The sequence below is a fragment of the Tiliqua scincoides genome, chromosome 4, assembly GCF_035046505.1.
Source record: "Tiliqua scincoides isolate rTilSci1 chromosome 4, rTilSci1.hap2, whole genome shotgun sequence".
Lineage (NCBI taxonomy): Eukaryota > Metazoa > Chordata > Lepidosauria > Squamata > Scincidae > Tiliqua > Tiliqua scincoides.
The window spans coordinates 210,226,788-210,241,169 of NC_089824.1; the positions used below are offsets into that span (position 1 = coordinate 210,226,788).

Sequence of the window (14,382 nt, forward strand, 5' to 3'; positions counted from 1 at the left end):
AATCATCACAATCATAAATGCAGATTAGAGGCTTCTCTCTCTTTCAGAGGAACAGCCAGGCTAGTCTGTGGCAGCAAAACCAACAAAGCGTCTTATTGACTCATTTCTCATAGCATAAGTCATCAAGGACTGGAACCCATTTCATCAGATGGGAAGCTGAAAGTGGCTCACTCTCTTTAATCTCAAGACTTCTTGGTTCAGAGCAGTTATCCCACAGCAAACCATCCTTTTGTTCATATAACTGAGGCAATTTACATCAGCCCCACTTTTAGAACTGTTTTCAACTCATGACCTCTGTATAGAAGTATTCCCACAATCTGAAATTGATTGTGGGAGTCTTTATTCTAATGGTAAATGACCCATCACACCTCTCTATAACACAACTTTTAGGTTGTTTTTGCATGCATTTTTAAAAGATAATAGAGTCACATTTGAAGCTACAGCACCATGTGCATACCATTCTTCACCTTTGCTTCAAACTGGGAAACAAATCAAATGCATTTGAAACAAAATCCTGTTGCCTCCAGGTATGTCACCAAGTTGCACACAAAAGGCAAACACAGGTTAGCAAAAGGATAGGCCTTCCTTTACTTTTTCAACATCTCCACCCTTTGACAGAAGTATTCAAGTATGAACTGCTATAGCAAGTACGGGATCCCATGGGTCATAATTGTTGCAGATGAATTCATCTGGCCTAAGAGGGCTTTTGCTATTTACACTCTGCCCCATGCAGACACAGAAGTAAGTGCCTCTGAACCCAGCTTACTTGGAGACTTACTTCCAAGGCAGCATGTACAGGATGACAGCCTTAAAGAGAACCTATGGATGCTCTCTTTGCAGATCCTAGAAGCAGGTTGTAGCTGATGAACCACCACTGGAAAGTGGTACTTAGGACTATCCTAGAAACACCTGCCCACAAAGAAGGTGAATATATGATGACTACTGAACAATCACTCCATCTCAAGTTAACTAGTTCTTCTCTACTCCAGAGGGGGCCTTCCCCACAATGTGAGAACACCTGGGAGGAATGGGTTCAACACAACAGGGAGTGAGAGGATACTGAAGCAGGTGGAGCCATCCTCCTCTCACCAGTCAAGACACATGAGTTTGTTGAATACTCCCTGGCAAAGGATACTAAATTGATTCCCATTGGATTGGTGCAGGAAGACTTGCTCAAGTCCCTTAAACACCAGCCTTAGATAAAGGACCTGATCCTTGAATGCAGCAGCACAGTAAGAATCTAGGCATATTCTGCTGTCCAAATGGCTGGTGCTGGGTTGGCTCATATTCTTCCAAGGACAGTTTAGAAGGCAGGCAAACTCAAAGACGGTGAAAAAGATTACAGGAGAGCTTTCCTATAAATTTTCTTCTCGCACTCGCAACCAAAAGCTTCAAGGAGTGAGATTCTTTCTTGGATTTTAGCACAGTTTGCTACATCTGCATTTAGTGGAAGCACCTAATGCCATCACAGAACCTGAAGGGGTGGTCCTCATTCCAGATCAATTCCTGCTTATGGAGTGAGGGCTGTCCTGGAGGCACCTGGTTGGCCACTGTGGTAGGGCATGTTGCAGCCATTGTCAACTACTGTGCTGTTGCAGTGGCATGCCAGGGATGGTCTGCAGGTGTGCGGCGGGAACTTGGGGGAGGATCATTTGTTAGTAGGGCAGCTGGGGGATTTGAGCCCCTGCTATCAGCACAGTGTGCCTTGTCAATGGTCAAAAACCTGAGGGTGTGCCTTGGCAATTTTAGTGCCTTCTCAGCGTGCCATGAGATGAAAAAAGGTTGAACATCCCTGCCCTACAGGATTGACCTTTAGCCTAAGCGGGGGGGGGGAGGGGTTCTTACAGTGACTGTGCCCTGGTGTGGGTGGTCCATCAGGTGCCCCCAAGAGTGACCCTCCACCGGTGTGAGACTACTCACCCATGTTCACAAAGCTCATGACCATGTCCGCCTCGGTGAGGAAGTTGCTGTCCTGCAGGCTGGCCAGGGGGGGCCCCTGGGTGCTGAAGATGGGCTTGTAGGGGTAGGAGTAGCCCTCGCCCCCTGCCTCGCCGCCGCCCTCCTCCTCCCCGGACATGGCATTGTAGAGGTCCAGCATGAACATGGGCGCGGAGTTGTGCTTGCCGTGCAGATGGGGCCTCGGCCGGTGGGGCAAGCCCAGGATGGTCAGGATCTCCCGCTGCATCTCGCGGCGCTCCTGGCTGCGGAGCCTCCGGTGGATGAAGCTGGAGTGCACCTCGTTCTCCACCGTGAAGTCCGCCCGGGCGCAGCGCGGCTGCAGCGCCCAGGCGGCCAGGGCGAGCCCCAGGAGGAGGCGGGAGGCGGCCGCGGGCATCATCTCCATCAGCAGCGCGCAGGGGCTCAGCGGGCACGGCGCAGGGGCGCTCAGCGGAGCGAGATCGCCTGGCGCGGGCGCGGCTGGAGCGGCCGAGGAGCCGACCTCGGGGACGCGCGCATGGTCTCCCCTGGGCTACTGCACCCCGGCCATCCGCGGGGAGCGACGCCGCCCGCCTCTGCCTCCCGCGCCGCGTCCGTGCGCTCCTTGCGACCGCTCGAGGAGGCTCTGGGAGCGGCGGGGCTCTCGCCAGGCAGGCAGCCGCGGGAGCTTCGCAGCCAGGAGGCGGAGCTGGGCTCTTCCCACTCCCTCGCCAACTTGCCCCGCGGAACAGGCGCTGCGAAGAAGCCGGCCAGGTGGGGCGGGGTTAGGGGCGACCTCACGAGGCTGCCACCCCGTCCACACTTTCCTGGGAGTAAGCCCCACCGACTCTGATGGCACTTACTTCTGAGTAGACGCGCATAGGAATGCGCTCTCAGGCTACAATCCTAGCCACACTTTCCTGGGAGTAAGCCCCACTGACTCTACTGGGAATTACTTCTGAGTAGACATGCATAGGCGTGTGCTCTCAGGTTACAATCCTTGCCACACTTTCCTGGAAGTAAGCCCCACTTTCTCTAATGAGACTTACTTCTGAGTAGACATGTAAAAGATTGGGGTTGGTCTGTGTCACACACACACACACGTTGAAACCCTGGGGATTTCCTTCCCAGGACATCTCCAGTACACACCACTTTCAGATCTGAAACACGGAAAGCGACACCCTCCTTTTACCTGCGCAGGCGGTGCCTGTGCGTGTTTACTCGGAAGTCAGCTCCATTGTCTTGGGGGGGGGGGGATTTCTCCCTGGGAAAAAGTATGCCTTAGGGCGGCACGCAGCAATTGTGGGTTCCCCCCTCCTACCCTCAGTCTGCAGTACAGGAGGAGGAAACTCTCTCTCTGACATGGAATTCTCAAGGCAACAATATTACCTTGAAAAGGATACTTACTTGTCAGAAAGTTGGATGTCAGATGCCACCACCCTGATGTCCGAGTCACATGCATTTCTTGACACCCCCGTGATGATGAAAAACTTTTTCCTACAATGCAGTGCATACATGCAAAATATTGAAAGCTAGCTACCTTACAAAGGGCACAAGATGCAAACGAATGGTCCCCCATCTTCCTCAGAAAGAAAGAAAATCCATTTTCACGTGATAAAGCTATTTCTGGACTATGGCTTAAATCCTATCCACACTTTCCTGGGAGTAAGCCCCATTGACTATAATGGGACTTACTTACAAGTAGACATGCATAGGATTGGGCTCTACATCACTACAGTACAGGTGAAGGAGGGAGGTGACCTACACATTTAAACAGAAAGCAAGATATCAAAGGAAAGAATTCTAGGGGTTTTTGCATACAAGACAGAATAGTCCAACCCAACCTGCAATATATCCCACCTGTGATGGTACAAGCCATCTTTACCTTGAAAAGATATTTTTAACAGCAATTCCCTCCCAGCCAGAATACAAAACATTCTGAGAAAGACGTTCTGCTGTTATTAACAGCGTGGTGTAGAAGTTACCCTGGTAAGCTAGGGCTACAAGACTGGGATTCCAATCCCCATGCAGCCATGAAATGCAGTCTAATTCGCCTGACAGGGCTGCTTCGATAGTAAAATGGCCAGAGGGAAGCACCATGTGTGTGGCCCTGAGCTTCTGGCTGAAAGACCAGGACAAAAATGCCCTAAACGGTTTTATTTTAAAAATGTTGTGTGTAACAAAGTGTGAAAACAAGGTACAGTACACCATTTTATCAAAGCAAACAAACTGAATATTAACCATAAGAGAGGAAGCATGATCCTTCTTCCAACCAACACAGAGGGATTTTTCATGCTCTTCTGCTGAAACTGAATCTAATTCTCTACTGCTGCATGAAACGGCATGTTTTTCACGTCAGCCACTAACCCTATGTACATTCCAAACAGGACCTATCACTCTAATCATTTTATTCTGTGTCCCCTTAGTACTATTGCATCCTTCTTCCAAGAAGTTCAGAGCAGCATGTATTGGATTATCCCTTTTCATTATCACAGGAATCTTGTGAGGTTGGTTAGGTTGAGAGACTGTGACTTGCTCAAAACCCACCCAGTGAGCTTTCTGGTAAGGTGAGAATTCAAATCCAGGTGTCTCTGAGTCAAATCTAGCACATTTGTAATAGTAAGAATCTCAGAAGTACTCTCCACTCTGTCCAGCGATGACTCTCCAAGGCCTCAGCCAAAGAACTGTTCCCAGCTTTTTGACTTGATATGCCTTTAAGTATTGACTTATTACTTTATTTATTGAAACCATTCCTATTGCACATCTTCTACCACCAAGGGCCCTCAAAACAGCTTCCAATAATATAAAACAATTAAAGTTATCCAAAACCCTTCACAAAAACACACAATCTATGAAACCATAAGCTGCGAAGGTAGCACTCCACCCAGCGACTCCAATCCACCATTTTGTACAAGTGTGCAGAAAATGAGAGGGAGCTGAATCTCCTGGGATCAAGAATTCCATAGTCTGGACACCACTGTTGTGAAGGCGCTATCACAAGTCCCTACTGTCCACACTGCACAAGGCAGAGAGTCATGCAAAAAGGTCTCCCTGGTTACTTTAGGGTGTGAGTAAGTTCATGCAAGAAGAGATGGTTCTTCCAGTGTCCAAGCCCCAAACCATTTAGAACTTTAAAAGATAAGAACCAGTACCTTGAAGGGGGCTCTGAATCAATTTGGGAGCCTTTGCAATGGATAAAGCTCCCACCTGAAGCCATGCAGCCACACTTTGCACCAGTTTTTCAGAGCCCTTTTAAGGGTATCCTCACATTAAAGTGCATTGACCAGGGCACATGTAACTGTGGCAAGATCAACTTTCCATCCAGGAGTAAAGCTAGGTCCAGAAGGCAGGGTTGGTCAAACCATGAGAGTACCTGATGCAGCTTGATCAGGTCCCTTCACCTCAAGTCTGCCATCTCTTCCTCCATTCTGGGGCAAATGTGACCCACATTGATTCACTTCCCACTTGCTAAAAGTAAGCAAGCAACAGACCATCCACTTTGCTACCCCTCTCCCCACATTCCTTCCCCATGTGGTCAGATTGCACAAAGCACAGAGCAAGGGGAGTGAACCAGACTGCAGCTGCCCAAGCTGAAAAAACCCAGTGGGCAGTGGTGAGCTGCTTCATTACCCCCACCCCTTGTTCCTTCTTCACATGGTCCATTTAAACTTCAAGGGACCATGCAAGGAAGAAGTAAGAGGGAAAAACTACTGACATGGCTCCTTCCTTCCCCTTCCTTTAAGTAAAACAGAAAATGCAGTGCATGCTCAGAGTTACAAGCACTTCTTATTTACTGGGAGGATCTGAGGTAAACACCTGTTTTTTTGTTTTCTTGGTGGGGGGTAGTATCAGGCAGCACCACATCAGTCAGCAGCTTTGGTTCAGGACCCCTGTCCAGATGAGATGCATCCCCAAACAGCTCCTTTAGAGGAAGCGCTGCCCCATCGACATAATTGATTTCAACACTTGTTCATTCTGGAGCTATGACATCAGGCTTGATGTATACAGCTGTTTTGACGTGGTGATTTCAGTTGCACCTGAACATGAGGGACAAGGCACACAACATGGGTTCTGCTCATTCAGTTGTGAAAGACACATCAAAATCTTTCAATAGGTAAGCACTATGAGGTTGATTGCCTATTATTCCTAATTTATAAATGCAGAATAGAGAATAAAAGATGGTGAATTGACCAAGGACATCCATTAAGTCTTTGTCTAGAGACTTAGGACCCAATCCTAATGGCACTGGGTTTTGCAAATGTGCTATAAAGCATGTTTGCAGCACTCTTGAAATATGTGGCACCAGTGGGGTGGCTTGTGCCGCCCTGTCAGCGCTATGGAGGAAGGCCCAACTGCTGACAGCAAGTAGGTAAGTGCCGGGTGGTGCAGTTGCAGGAGGGTATGTGGAAGGCATTCTAGGGCAGGGGGAGGGTGGAACAGGGAATGGGACCAGGCCAGAAGGGAACTCAGAAATCCAACATGGGGCTTCTCAAGTCTGCACCAGAGATTTAGCTGGTGCAGACTCAGGTAGCCCTATTTTAGGATCTGAGGCTTTACTCAGGGTAAGGGGATGAATGTCCACTTCCCCTGAGGAGACCTCTGGTGGCTTCCTTGGTCCTGCAGGATAGAGTTGTGGCCTTTTTGGCCCCATGGTAGCCTGCAGTGCCAGGAAGCATAGGATTAGGCTACTATTAAGTCAAGCTATTGGTCCATCAAGTGATGGACTAGCATCACTAGATGCTACACAATCTACAGTGACTAGCAGTGGCTCCCAAAGTTCTCAGGCAGTGCTGAGCTCTTTTTACATTCTGCTTCTGGAGGTCCTTTAACTGGAGGTATGTAGACAGAAACACAAGGACATCCACATACAAACCATCATTGAGCTAAAGCATCGGTTCATTAAGAAGTCTTTCCTGAACTTTAGCCTAATTTTTCCAGATTGATAGACAATTTCTATCCATGTTGTCTGAGCCAAAGAAGGCTATATAATCTATAGTGTTTTGGAGAGAGAAAATTTGAAGGGAAAGAGATAATTGGTGGACACATAAAGAGGGGAAAGCCTATCTATTGCACAGCATTGCTGACATTTGACAACCAGCATTTTCTTTAGCAGTCCCTGCTTCTTGATTCATATGATTTCTACTCTGGGGCAATTTTATATATTTATTTAGAATATGTATCAGTCACTTTTCAACAACAAAAAACATTCTCAAAGCAGTTTACAGTGAAAGGCAAGAAAAGATGTTTCCCTATTCCAAAAGGGCACACAATAAGTGCAGGTGGACAGAGATGGCATTGGTGCAAGTTTAGCAGCCACATGAGTGACCACTGACTATTCCTCAAGAAAGTCCCAGCAGCCCAAAAATACACATTGGGAATGAGGAATGTAGTGGGGGCTGATGGTAATAAAGTTTAGCTATAAGTAAATATTATCTAGATTTCTCTCCCACTAAAAAGGACTGATTCAAGTAGAGGCCAAGAGTAAAAGCAACATTGGAAGAAAATTCCTTTTGGAAATACAATAGGACAAATGAAAACCACTTTCTCTCAATGAAAAAAAAATGAAAAGAAAGGTAACAAAAATATTTAAGCTTTACCAACTTGCGGTTTGATAAGGAGAGTTTACAGAGATTACTGAGATAATGAAAAAGCTTGATCCCATCATTGTCGGCTTATGACACAGCCTGATCTTAACAGTATTTGCTCCAATCCTCCCCACCCATGGGTGCTTGTTGTATCTTGTTTTAAAGAAAAACCTGAGGACCCAACTGCTTTATAATGCACTTTCATAATCTTGTCTCACAGAGAGAGAATCTGACTCTGACTTGGGCCCAATCCTATCCAACTTTCCAGCACTGGTGCAGCCAAAAAGCAAACCCAAGGTACAGGAACATATGTTCCCGTACTTTGAAGAGGCCTCTGTGACTGCCTCCCCACCACAGGATGCAGTGCATGCGGCTGCACCAGCACTAGAAAATTGGATAGCATTGGGCACTTGGACTTTGGAAGATGCTACAATATTCATTAAAGAGGAGGCACATCTAACCAAGCAACTGCTATGTAGCAATTCCATGTAGTTATTTTTAAATTGTTCTGCTTTTCTTTATCTAGAATCCAAAATAACCAACAATGAAAGTAATTAAAACAATAAAAATATAATATGAAAACAAACAAAAATGTAAAACAGTATAACAATAGCAAAAGCTGTCAGTAGACAAAAGGGAGACTTAGGTCCCAATCCAAATGGCTACTGCCAGATCCTGTGCTGGATCCAAACAGGCAGGATGTCTCCTCAGGGGAAGGGGACACTTACCCAGCATGTAATTAGTCTGTGGAACTCCTTGTTACAGGATGTGGTGATCGTGTCTGGCCTTTAAAAGGGGATTGAACAGATTTCTGGAGGAAAAGTCCATCACAGGTTACAAACCATGATGGGTACAACCTCCTGATTTTAGAAGTAGGCTACCTCAGAAAGCCAGATGTGGCACCAAAATGCAGGTCTCTTTGTCTTGTGTGCTCCCTGAGGCATCTGGTGGGCCACTGTGAGGTACAGGAAGCTGGATTAGATGGGCCTTTGGCCTGATCCAACAGGGCTCTTCTTATGTATCTATGTCTCTTTACCACAAATAAAGCCCCCAGCCTGCTCAATTGGGCTTCTGGAGTCTGTGCCAGCTGTGTCACTGGAGAAGTCCCATGTTGGGCTTTTGAGCTCAACATGGGAGATAGAATTCAGTGGAGGGTTCTGCTGGAGCCATCCCCCTCCCAGGCCTGACCCACTCCCATTCTGCCCCCTCACCACCCTCTCCATGCCCCCACTCCACTCTGCACTTATCTCCTTTCCTCTGGTGACTGGGAGTTCCTCTGTGGTATCAACAGGACAGTGCAGGCCTCGCTGCCAGCACAGTTTACTCACTGATGGCACAAATGTGCCTTATGTCATGTGACATCCAGCTTCTGAGGGCTGCATTTGGCCCGCGGACCTTATGTTTGACACACCTGATCTAGACATTGAGGAGGAGGAAGCCTCAGGCATTTAGTCTACTGAGGAAGGGGAGTCTTTTGACCAAAGAAAGATCTCCTCCTCTCTCCCCCCATGTCCTTCCTTAGGTGCTGAGAATCTCAGTGTGTGTGGGGGGGGGGAGGGGGATTTTACTTCATAATTTTTACCTCAGAAGCTGCTGCTGCAGTTAGAGGGTTGCTAAGCTTGTGCCTGGGCACATTCCACTCCTCTGCATCTCAGCCTGTTTCATTGGTTACGAGGCAGCAGTCCTAAGAAATCACGGGGCTGCTGACCCCGTCGTCCTTAATCCATTTTTGCCCAGCCCACAGGTGTATACATTTGGTCCCTGTTGTGTATATGCAACGTTAAGGCAGAAATGGCGTAACTGATGCTCCAAATCTCGGCTGGGATTGTGTTACCCTTCGCATCTCAATGCAGTGAGGCAACATTTACAGGCCTTCCATCAGCCATGCTCCTTGCTTCAGCATACTTCAGCCAGACAGGCTTAAACGAAATCTTGCACCCAGCTTGTCCCATGTGCACAAGCTTCGCCTTTCCTCCACAGTGTTTGCTGTGGAGTGCCTTAAGGGCCCCATTTTATGAGTCATGGTACCCTCTAGGCTTCCAGGGATGTGAAAGTCAGCACACCTGAAGTCTCTGCTTTCCTGTATACAGAGGCAAGTTCCCTTTTTCTGTGGCATTGGGGGAAAGTGCTGGTTCAGCTGGAGGTCAATCTGAGGAGGATTTTGGGATGCACCTGGGGCAGCTGTTTTTCCCCAGCACAAGATTTTTCAGGAACAGGCTGCCTTGCCAGTGTCCCAGGAAGCACAAAATTTAGTGCAGGGCTGAGTTGAAGACAGTGACTGACAAATTAGGGCAGTTCATGGGGATTCAGCAGGGGGTGAGAGGACAGGACAAACTATCCAAAAGTCCAAGCAACAGCATTCACCTTCCCCCCATCTGCACTGGGTTCCACTTTTTCTGACTCTGAGGGGACTCCACCTAAGAGGCACAAGTCCCAATCATCCTCTTCTTTATGCCTGCCACCTCAAAGCTCTAGAGCATGGGTCTCCAAACCCCAGCCCGGGGGCCAGATGCGGCCCACGGCCAGCCTCAATCTGGCCCGCAGCCAGCCTCTTGTCCCCTGAAAGCCTCTGGCCCACTTGGCCAAACATGACTGGAACTGTGCTCTGGTTGCATTTGGAGGGTGTTCTAAGGACCAGAGAGGTTGAATGAATGAGCCCATTCATTCATTTATTCACTCTTCTAAGTTCCATCTCTAATTTATTTATATAAATTTTATATTTAAATTTTTTTCTGGCCCTCAACACCATGTCAAATATTTGATGCGGTCCTCTAGCCAAAAGGTTTGGAGACCCCTGCTCTAGAGCTTACAGACACAGTCAATACAAGAGGTCTCCCCCTACTAAAGGTAATTGACTTCTTGAAATGGACACCTCAAACTCCACATCCTCCAGAATGGAAAGAGAATTCCTGGGGGAGGAAACCACTAACACAGAGAATAACCTGGACAGGCTTTTACCAGTGGACCTATTTTCAAAACTGTTAGCCAAGGCAACTAGGTCTCTGAATCTTGGCGCAAAGGCTGTCACCTTCTCTCTCTACCACTTTAACCAGGCTGAGTACCAAGTGTCTGTTTTTCCTCAGGGTCCCACCAAGCTACCTGAGGTTCCCTTTCCGGAGGCATTTAAGTCCAACCTGGAAGTGGAGTGGGTGACAACATCTCAGAAGAAGCATGCCTCCAAATTGCTCAGTAAGCTTTATTCTCTGCCTCAGAATAGTCTACAAACCATAGCTCTCTGCCCCTCATCTCTATCCTGGGAGGAATTAACAGCCACGATTCAGAGCATGGTTCAGGCCAGGCTGAACTAGACGTTGAGCTTTCTCAGCAGGCACCATGAATATTAACTTTGGCCCTCTGTATGAAACAAGTTTGACACCCCTGGTCTAGATTTAGAACATTGGGAGACTTGCCATGGACACTGCTTTGCCCACTAGACACTTTGTGTTTTTTTTTGGGGGGGGGGGGGTGAGAAAGCTCAACGTCTAGTTCAGCCTGGCCCTGATGTGGATTAGAAGGGATTGGAACCGCATTAGGCGCCAGCAACCTCTGGAGGGTGGCCATGGTGGTGGCCATGCTGAAGAAGACCCTGGCCTGAACCATGCTCTGAATCGTGGCTGTTAATTCCACAAGCTTGAGAGGGGCAGAGAGCTTGGGGTCTCAGAGACGGCTCTAGAGGGCTCTGCCATGCCCTCACAGAGTCCTTGGCAGCACCTTGCCTGCTATGTGGTGTGTGGGCAGGAAATAAGCTTGTCTTGTCAGCACCACCGTTTGAGCAGGAATTGGGAGAGTACTGCAGATACCAGCTTATAAGTTGATCTCACAGATAAGTCAAGGGCTTGTTTTCAGCCAAAAAATCATGGAATGTTCCATGACCCTCAGATAAGTTGGGGGTAAAACGTGGGGAATGGTGCTTGTGAGGAGGAGCTGCAGCTTGTCCTGGAGCCTGATGGAAAGAGGGGAAAGAATCTGAGCCACTCCACTGTTTTTGAAGACATTAACAAGGTGTTTATGTAGTGCCATTCCCCCTCCCCCCCAAGCAACAGAATTGAACATTGCAATGGATTGCTAAAATAAGAAAAAACCTATGTCTGAAACTGCAGAAAAGCATTTGCACTTTTAAAAACCTTCCAAAACAAATGCAGCACCAATATAAAGCACCATAAACAACTTTCCTCAGCAGAATACCCTACTTCCATTACTGCCAGAAAACTTTTTCACTGTTGTTTTAGAAGGTATTCCTGGATTTGGAGTTAAAGAGGATGCTCAGAAGACTCTACAACGTGTTTATAAGCTGTCTGCAATCACTCAAAATGTTTCTCAGTTGCTTCAGAGATCCTCTGCAGGCACTTTTAAAGTTCCTCCGGGCTTTACCTGGCTGCCACAGGATGACTGAGCAGCCCTGACTTCCTAAGTGACCTGCAGATAAGACTAGGAGAAAATCTACGCTTGATTTATTGGTAGAAATTTCTCGCCTTAAAAGTAAGTATCCATGGAAGTTCTGCCTTTTCCGCACAGCTTCTGGGTGGCAGCCTACTGCTACTGCAGTTTGGCAGGAAAGGACTCAAGTTGTCAGCCACCACCGAGAATCGCTCTGCAGCCAGGCTCCTATGCTCTCTCCCAAACTGCAGGGAAGCTTGAGCCCTATAGTTGTTCAGCTGCGTAGTGGGGTGAGAAGCAACCCCATTTTCTGCCCCAACAAGGATGGCAATCATGGGAGCTCAGGCAGAATGGCCATGATCCTTTCCCTCACAGCTTGTTTAAAAGTAAAAGAAGGGGCCAAAATCCCAGAGGAAGAAAAAAAGCAGTTTTGAAGGTCAGATAAGCTGACCAAGAAAAAGCCCAGCCTACTGTGCCGAGAAGCAAGGCCTGGCTGGGGAATCTAGGGAGCTCCTCCCTCAGGAAGACTTTCCAGGTAACCTGATCTGCCTGTCTGAGAGGGACATGCTACAGAGATGACAAGGACTGACCCTGCCATGGAGATCCCACTGAAGAAAGCATATTTATGAACAGTGATGTTGCTGAGTCTAAATGACGGTACAGGAAAATTTTTTACTCCATCTGCTTGAGGGTTCAACTAGTCCAGTGGTTCCCGCACTGTGGGTTGGGATTCACCAGTGGGTTGCAAAACCGACAAGCTGATAGCTGACAAAGAAAATGGTATGAGCCCGATGGAAAGCGAAAACTGAGCAACATGTACATGTTTACTGGCAAGTAGGTGAATGTGCCTTAGCTCTTATAGAAGGCCAAATGAAGGGGAACACAAGGCCAGGAGAATGGTCCCAATCCAGTGAACATGGATGTCAATTAATGCTCCAGAAGGCTCCTCCTCCTCCCCCCCCCCCAGTATAAAGGATAAAAACAGAGGCTTGATCAGCTGGTAAAGTGAAACTTTTTTTAAAGTCCCATAAAGTTAGGTGGGTTCCTGATAGGGTATCATTTTGAAAAATGGGGGCTGGTGGTAAAATGTTTGAGAACCACTGTACTAGTCCATAGGGTTCCCAAGAATGGCAAGAACTCTTGTGTGCCAAAATTCACATGCCTCTCACGTAGGGATTTTGTAACGTACTTAGACAGCACTCACAAATTCTGTTGTAACCCCTACTGAATACAGTGGGACTTCCAAATAAACAGAGTATTTAGACTGATTAGATTTCAGGCTGCCAGTGTTTCTTTAATCATGTTTACGCAAAACTGCTTTTTATATAAGGGGATTTTTCCTAGCATATTCAGTATTTCTCGGTTTTTAATGTGCCCTTTGCCTAATTCTTCCAGCTTGAATTAACTGAATATTTTACAATATCTACCTCTTCTGAAAGTTCATAAACTATATGTAGTTCATTCTTGCTCTCATTTCAGTCTTTCATGCTTCTTCATGTCTTTAACTTAAACTCAGAATCAGGTCACAGGTGGTAGACGCTCAAGAGTTTATCTGGCATAACAAGCTTGTTATGAAAGTGGATTATTAGACACACAGGTGGACCTTATTCTTTGGCCCTCAAAGAGTTGTGTGTTATTTTATTTAGCCATTTTTACCTCGCCACATGGTTCCATATTGTCCCTAAAAGTCTGATTTGCAGGTGCATTGGCCAAGCAACTAGGTAAACCTTGGAACGAAAAGCTGGCAGATAGATTTCTGTCACAAGACAGGAATTGCTGCCAAGGGTGTCTGCAAAACTAATGGGATGGGGGGGGGAGCAACCTCTGCTATTTGTAGCTCTAGTTCATTAGCCTGACTCTCTGTACACCAGTGTTCTTCAGCCTGTGGGTTGTGACCCCACTGGGGTCGTAAAGCCTCATCTGGGAGTCACGACAACCTTTCAAAGTCTATGCAACAGAAGGCTTGGATCCAATCCAGTAATGGTACTGCCTTATCAAAACTGAGTTCTTGATATAATCATGCACAGCCTCTTCTCGCTATCTTCCTCTGAAGCTATTAAGGCCGGCCCTGCTGAGGCTGCTACCTCACAGGGTTGTTGTGAAAACACAAAAGGTAGAGGAAACAGGGCCAGTGGGGCGGGCAGATCAATCCTAGGAGGGGACCAGGATCGGCGGTGTGTCCCCAGTCTCATACTTTATTTTTGGTAGGTTGTGGCACAAAAAAGTTGAAGACCACTGCTCTGCACAGTCTTTATGCTATTGACAGCCCCATCCAACACTCAGCTAATGTGAAAAAAATCACAGAAGCCTGACCTGACACATGTGGCTTCCTGCATTATATTGTATACGTTTTGGAACTCACTTGTAGCAACTAACTTTGTCTATTTAAACAGCAATACAATAAGAATGTCTGCCAGACAGACATTAAAACAGAACTCAGACCAGATTCAAGACTTCTGTGATTAATACAGGGCATCAAATCTGACCCCAGTCTGACTTCTTT

At 47.2% G+C, this 14,382-nt stretch overlaps 2 protein-coding genes across 2 annotated transcripts in view; one reads left to right on the forward strand and one right to left on the reverse strand.

The window, feature by feature from the left end:
- The window catches only part of BMP7 (bone morphogenetic protein 7), an 88,406-nt gene extending 86,206 nt beyond the window's left edge, over positions 1-2,200 (reverse strand). The window contains exon 1 of the mRNA XM_066624095.1: positions 1,921-2,200. Within this exon, the coding sequence (XP_066480192.1) occupies positions 1,921-2,185 (265 nt within the window). The 5' untranslated portion in view covers positions 2,186-2,200. The remainder of the gene's footprint in view (positions 1-1,920) is intronic.
- Positions 2,201-2,219: 19 nt separating this feature from the next.
- The window catches only part of SPO11 (SPO11 initiator of meiotic double strand breaks), a 120,628-nt gene continuing 108,465 nt past the window's right edge, over positions 2,220-14,382 (forward strand). The window contains exon 1 of the mRNA XM_066624709.1: positions 2,220-2,691. Coding sequence (XP_066480806.1) covers positions 2,220-2,691 — 472 coding nt within the window. The remainder of the gene's footprint in view (positions 2,692-14,382) is intronic.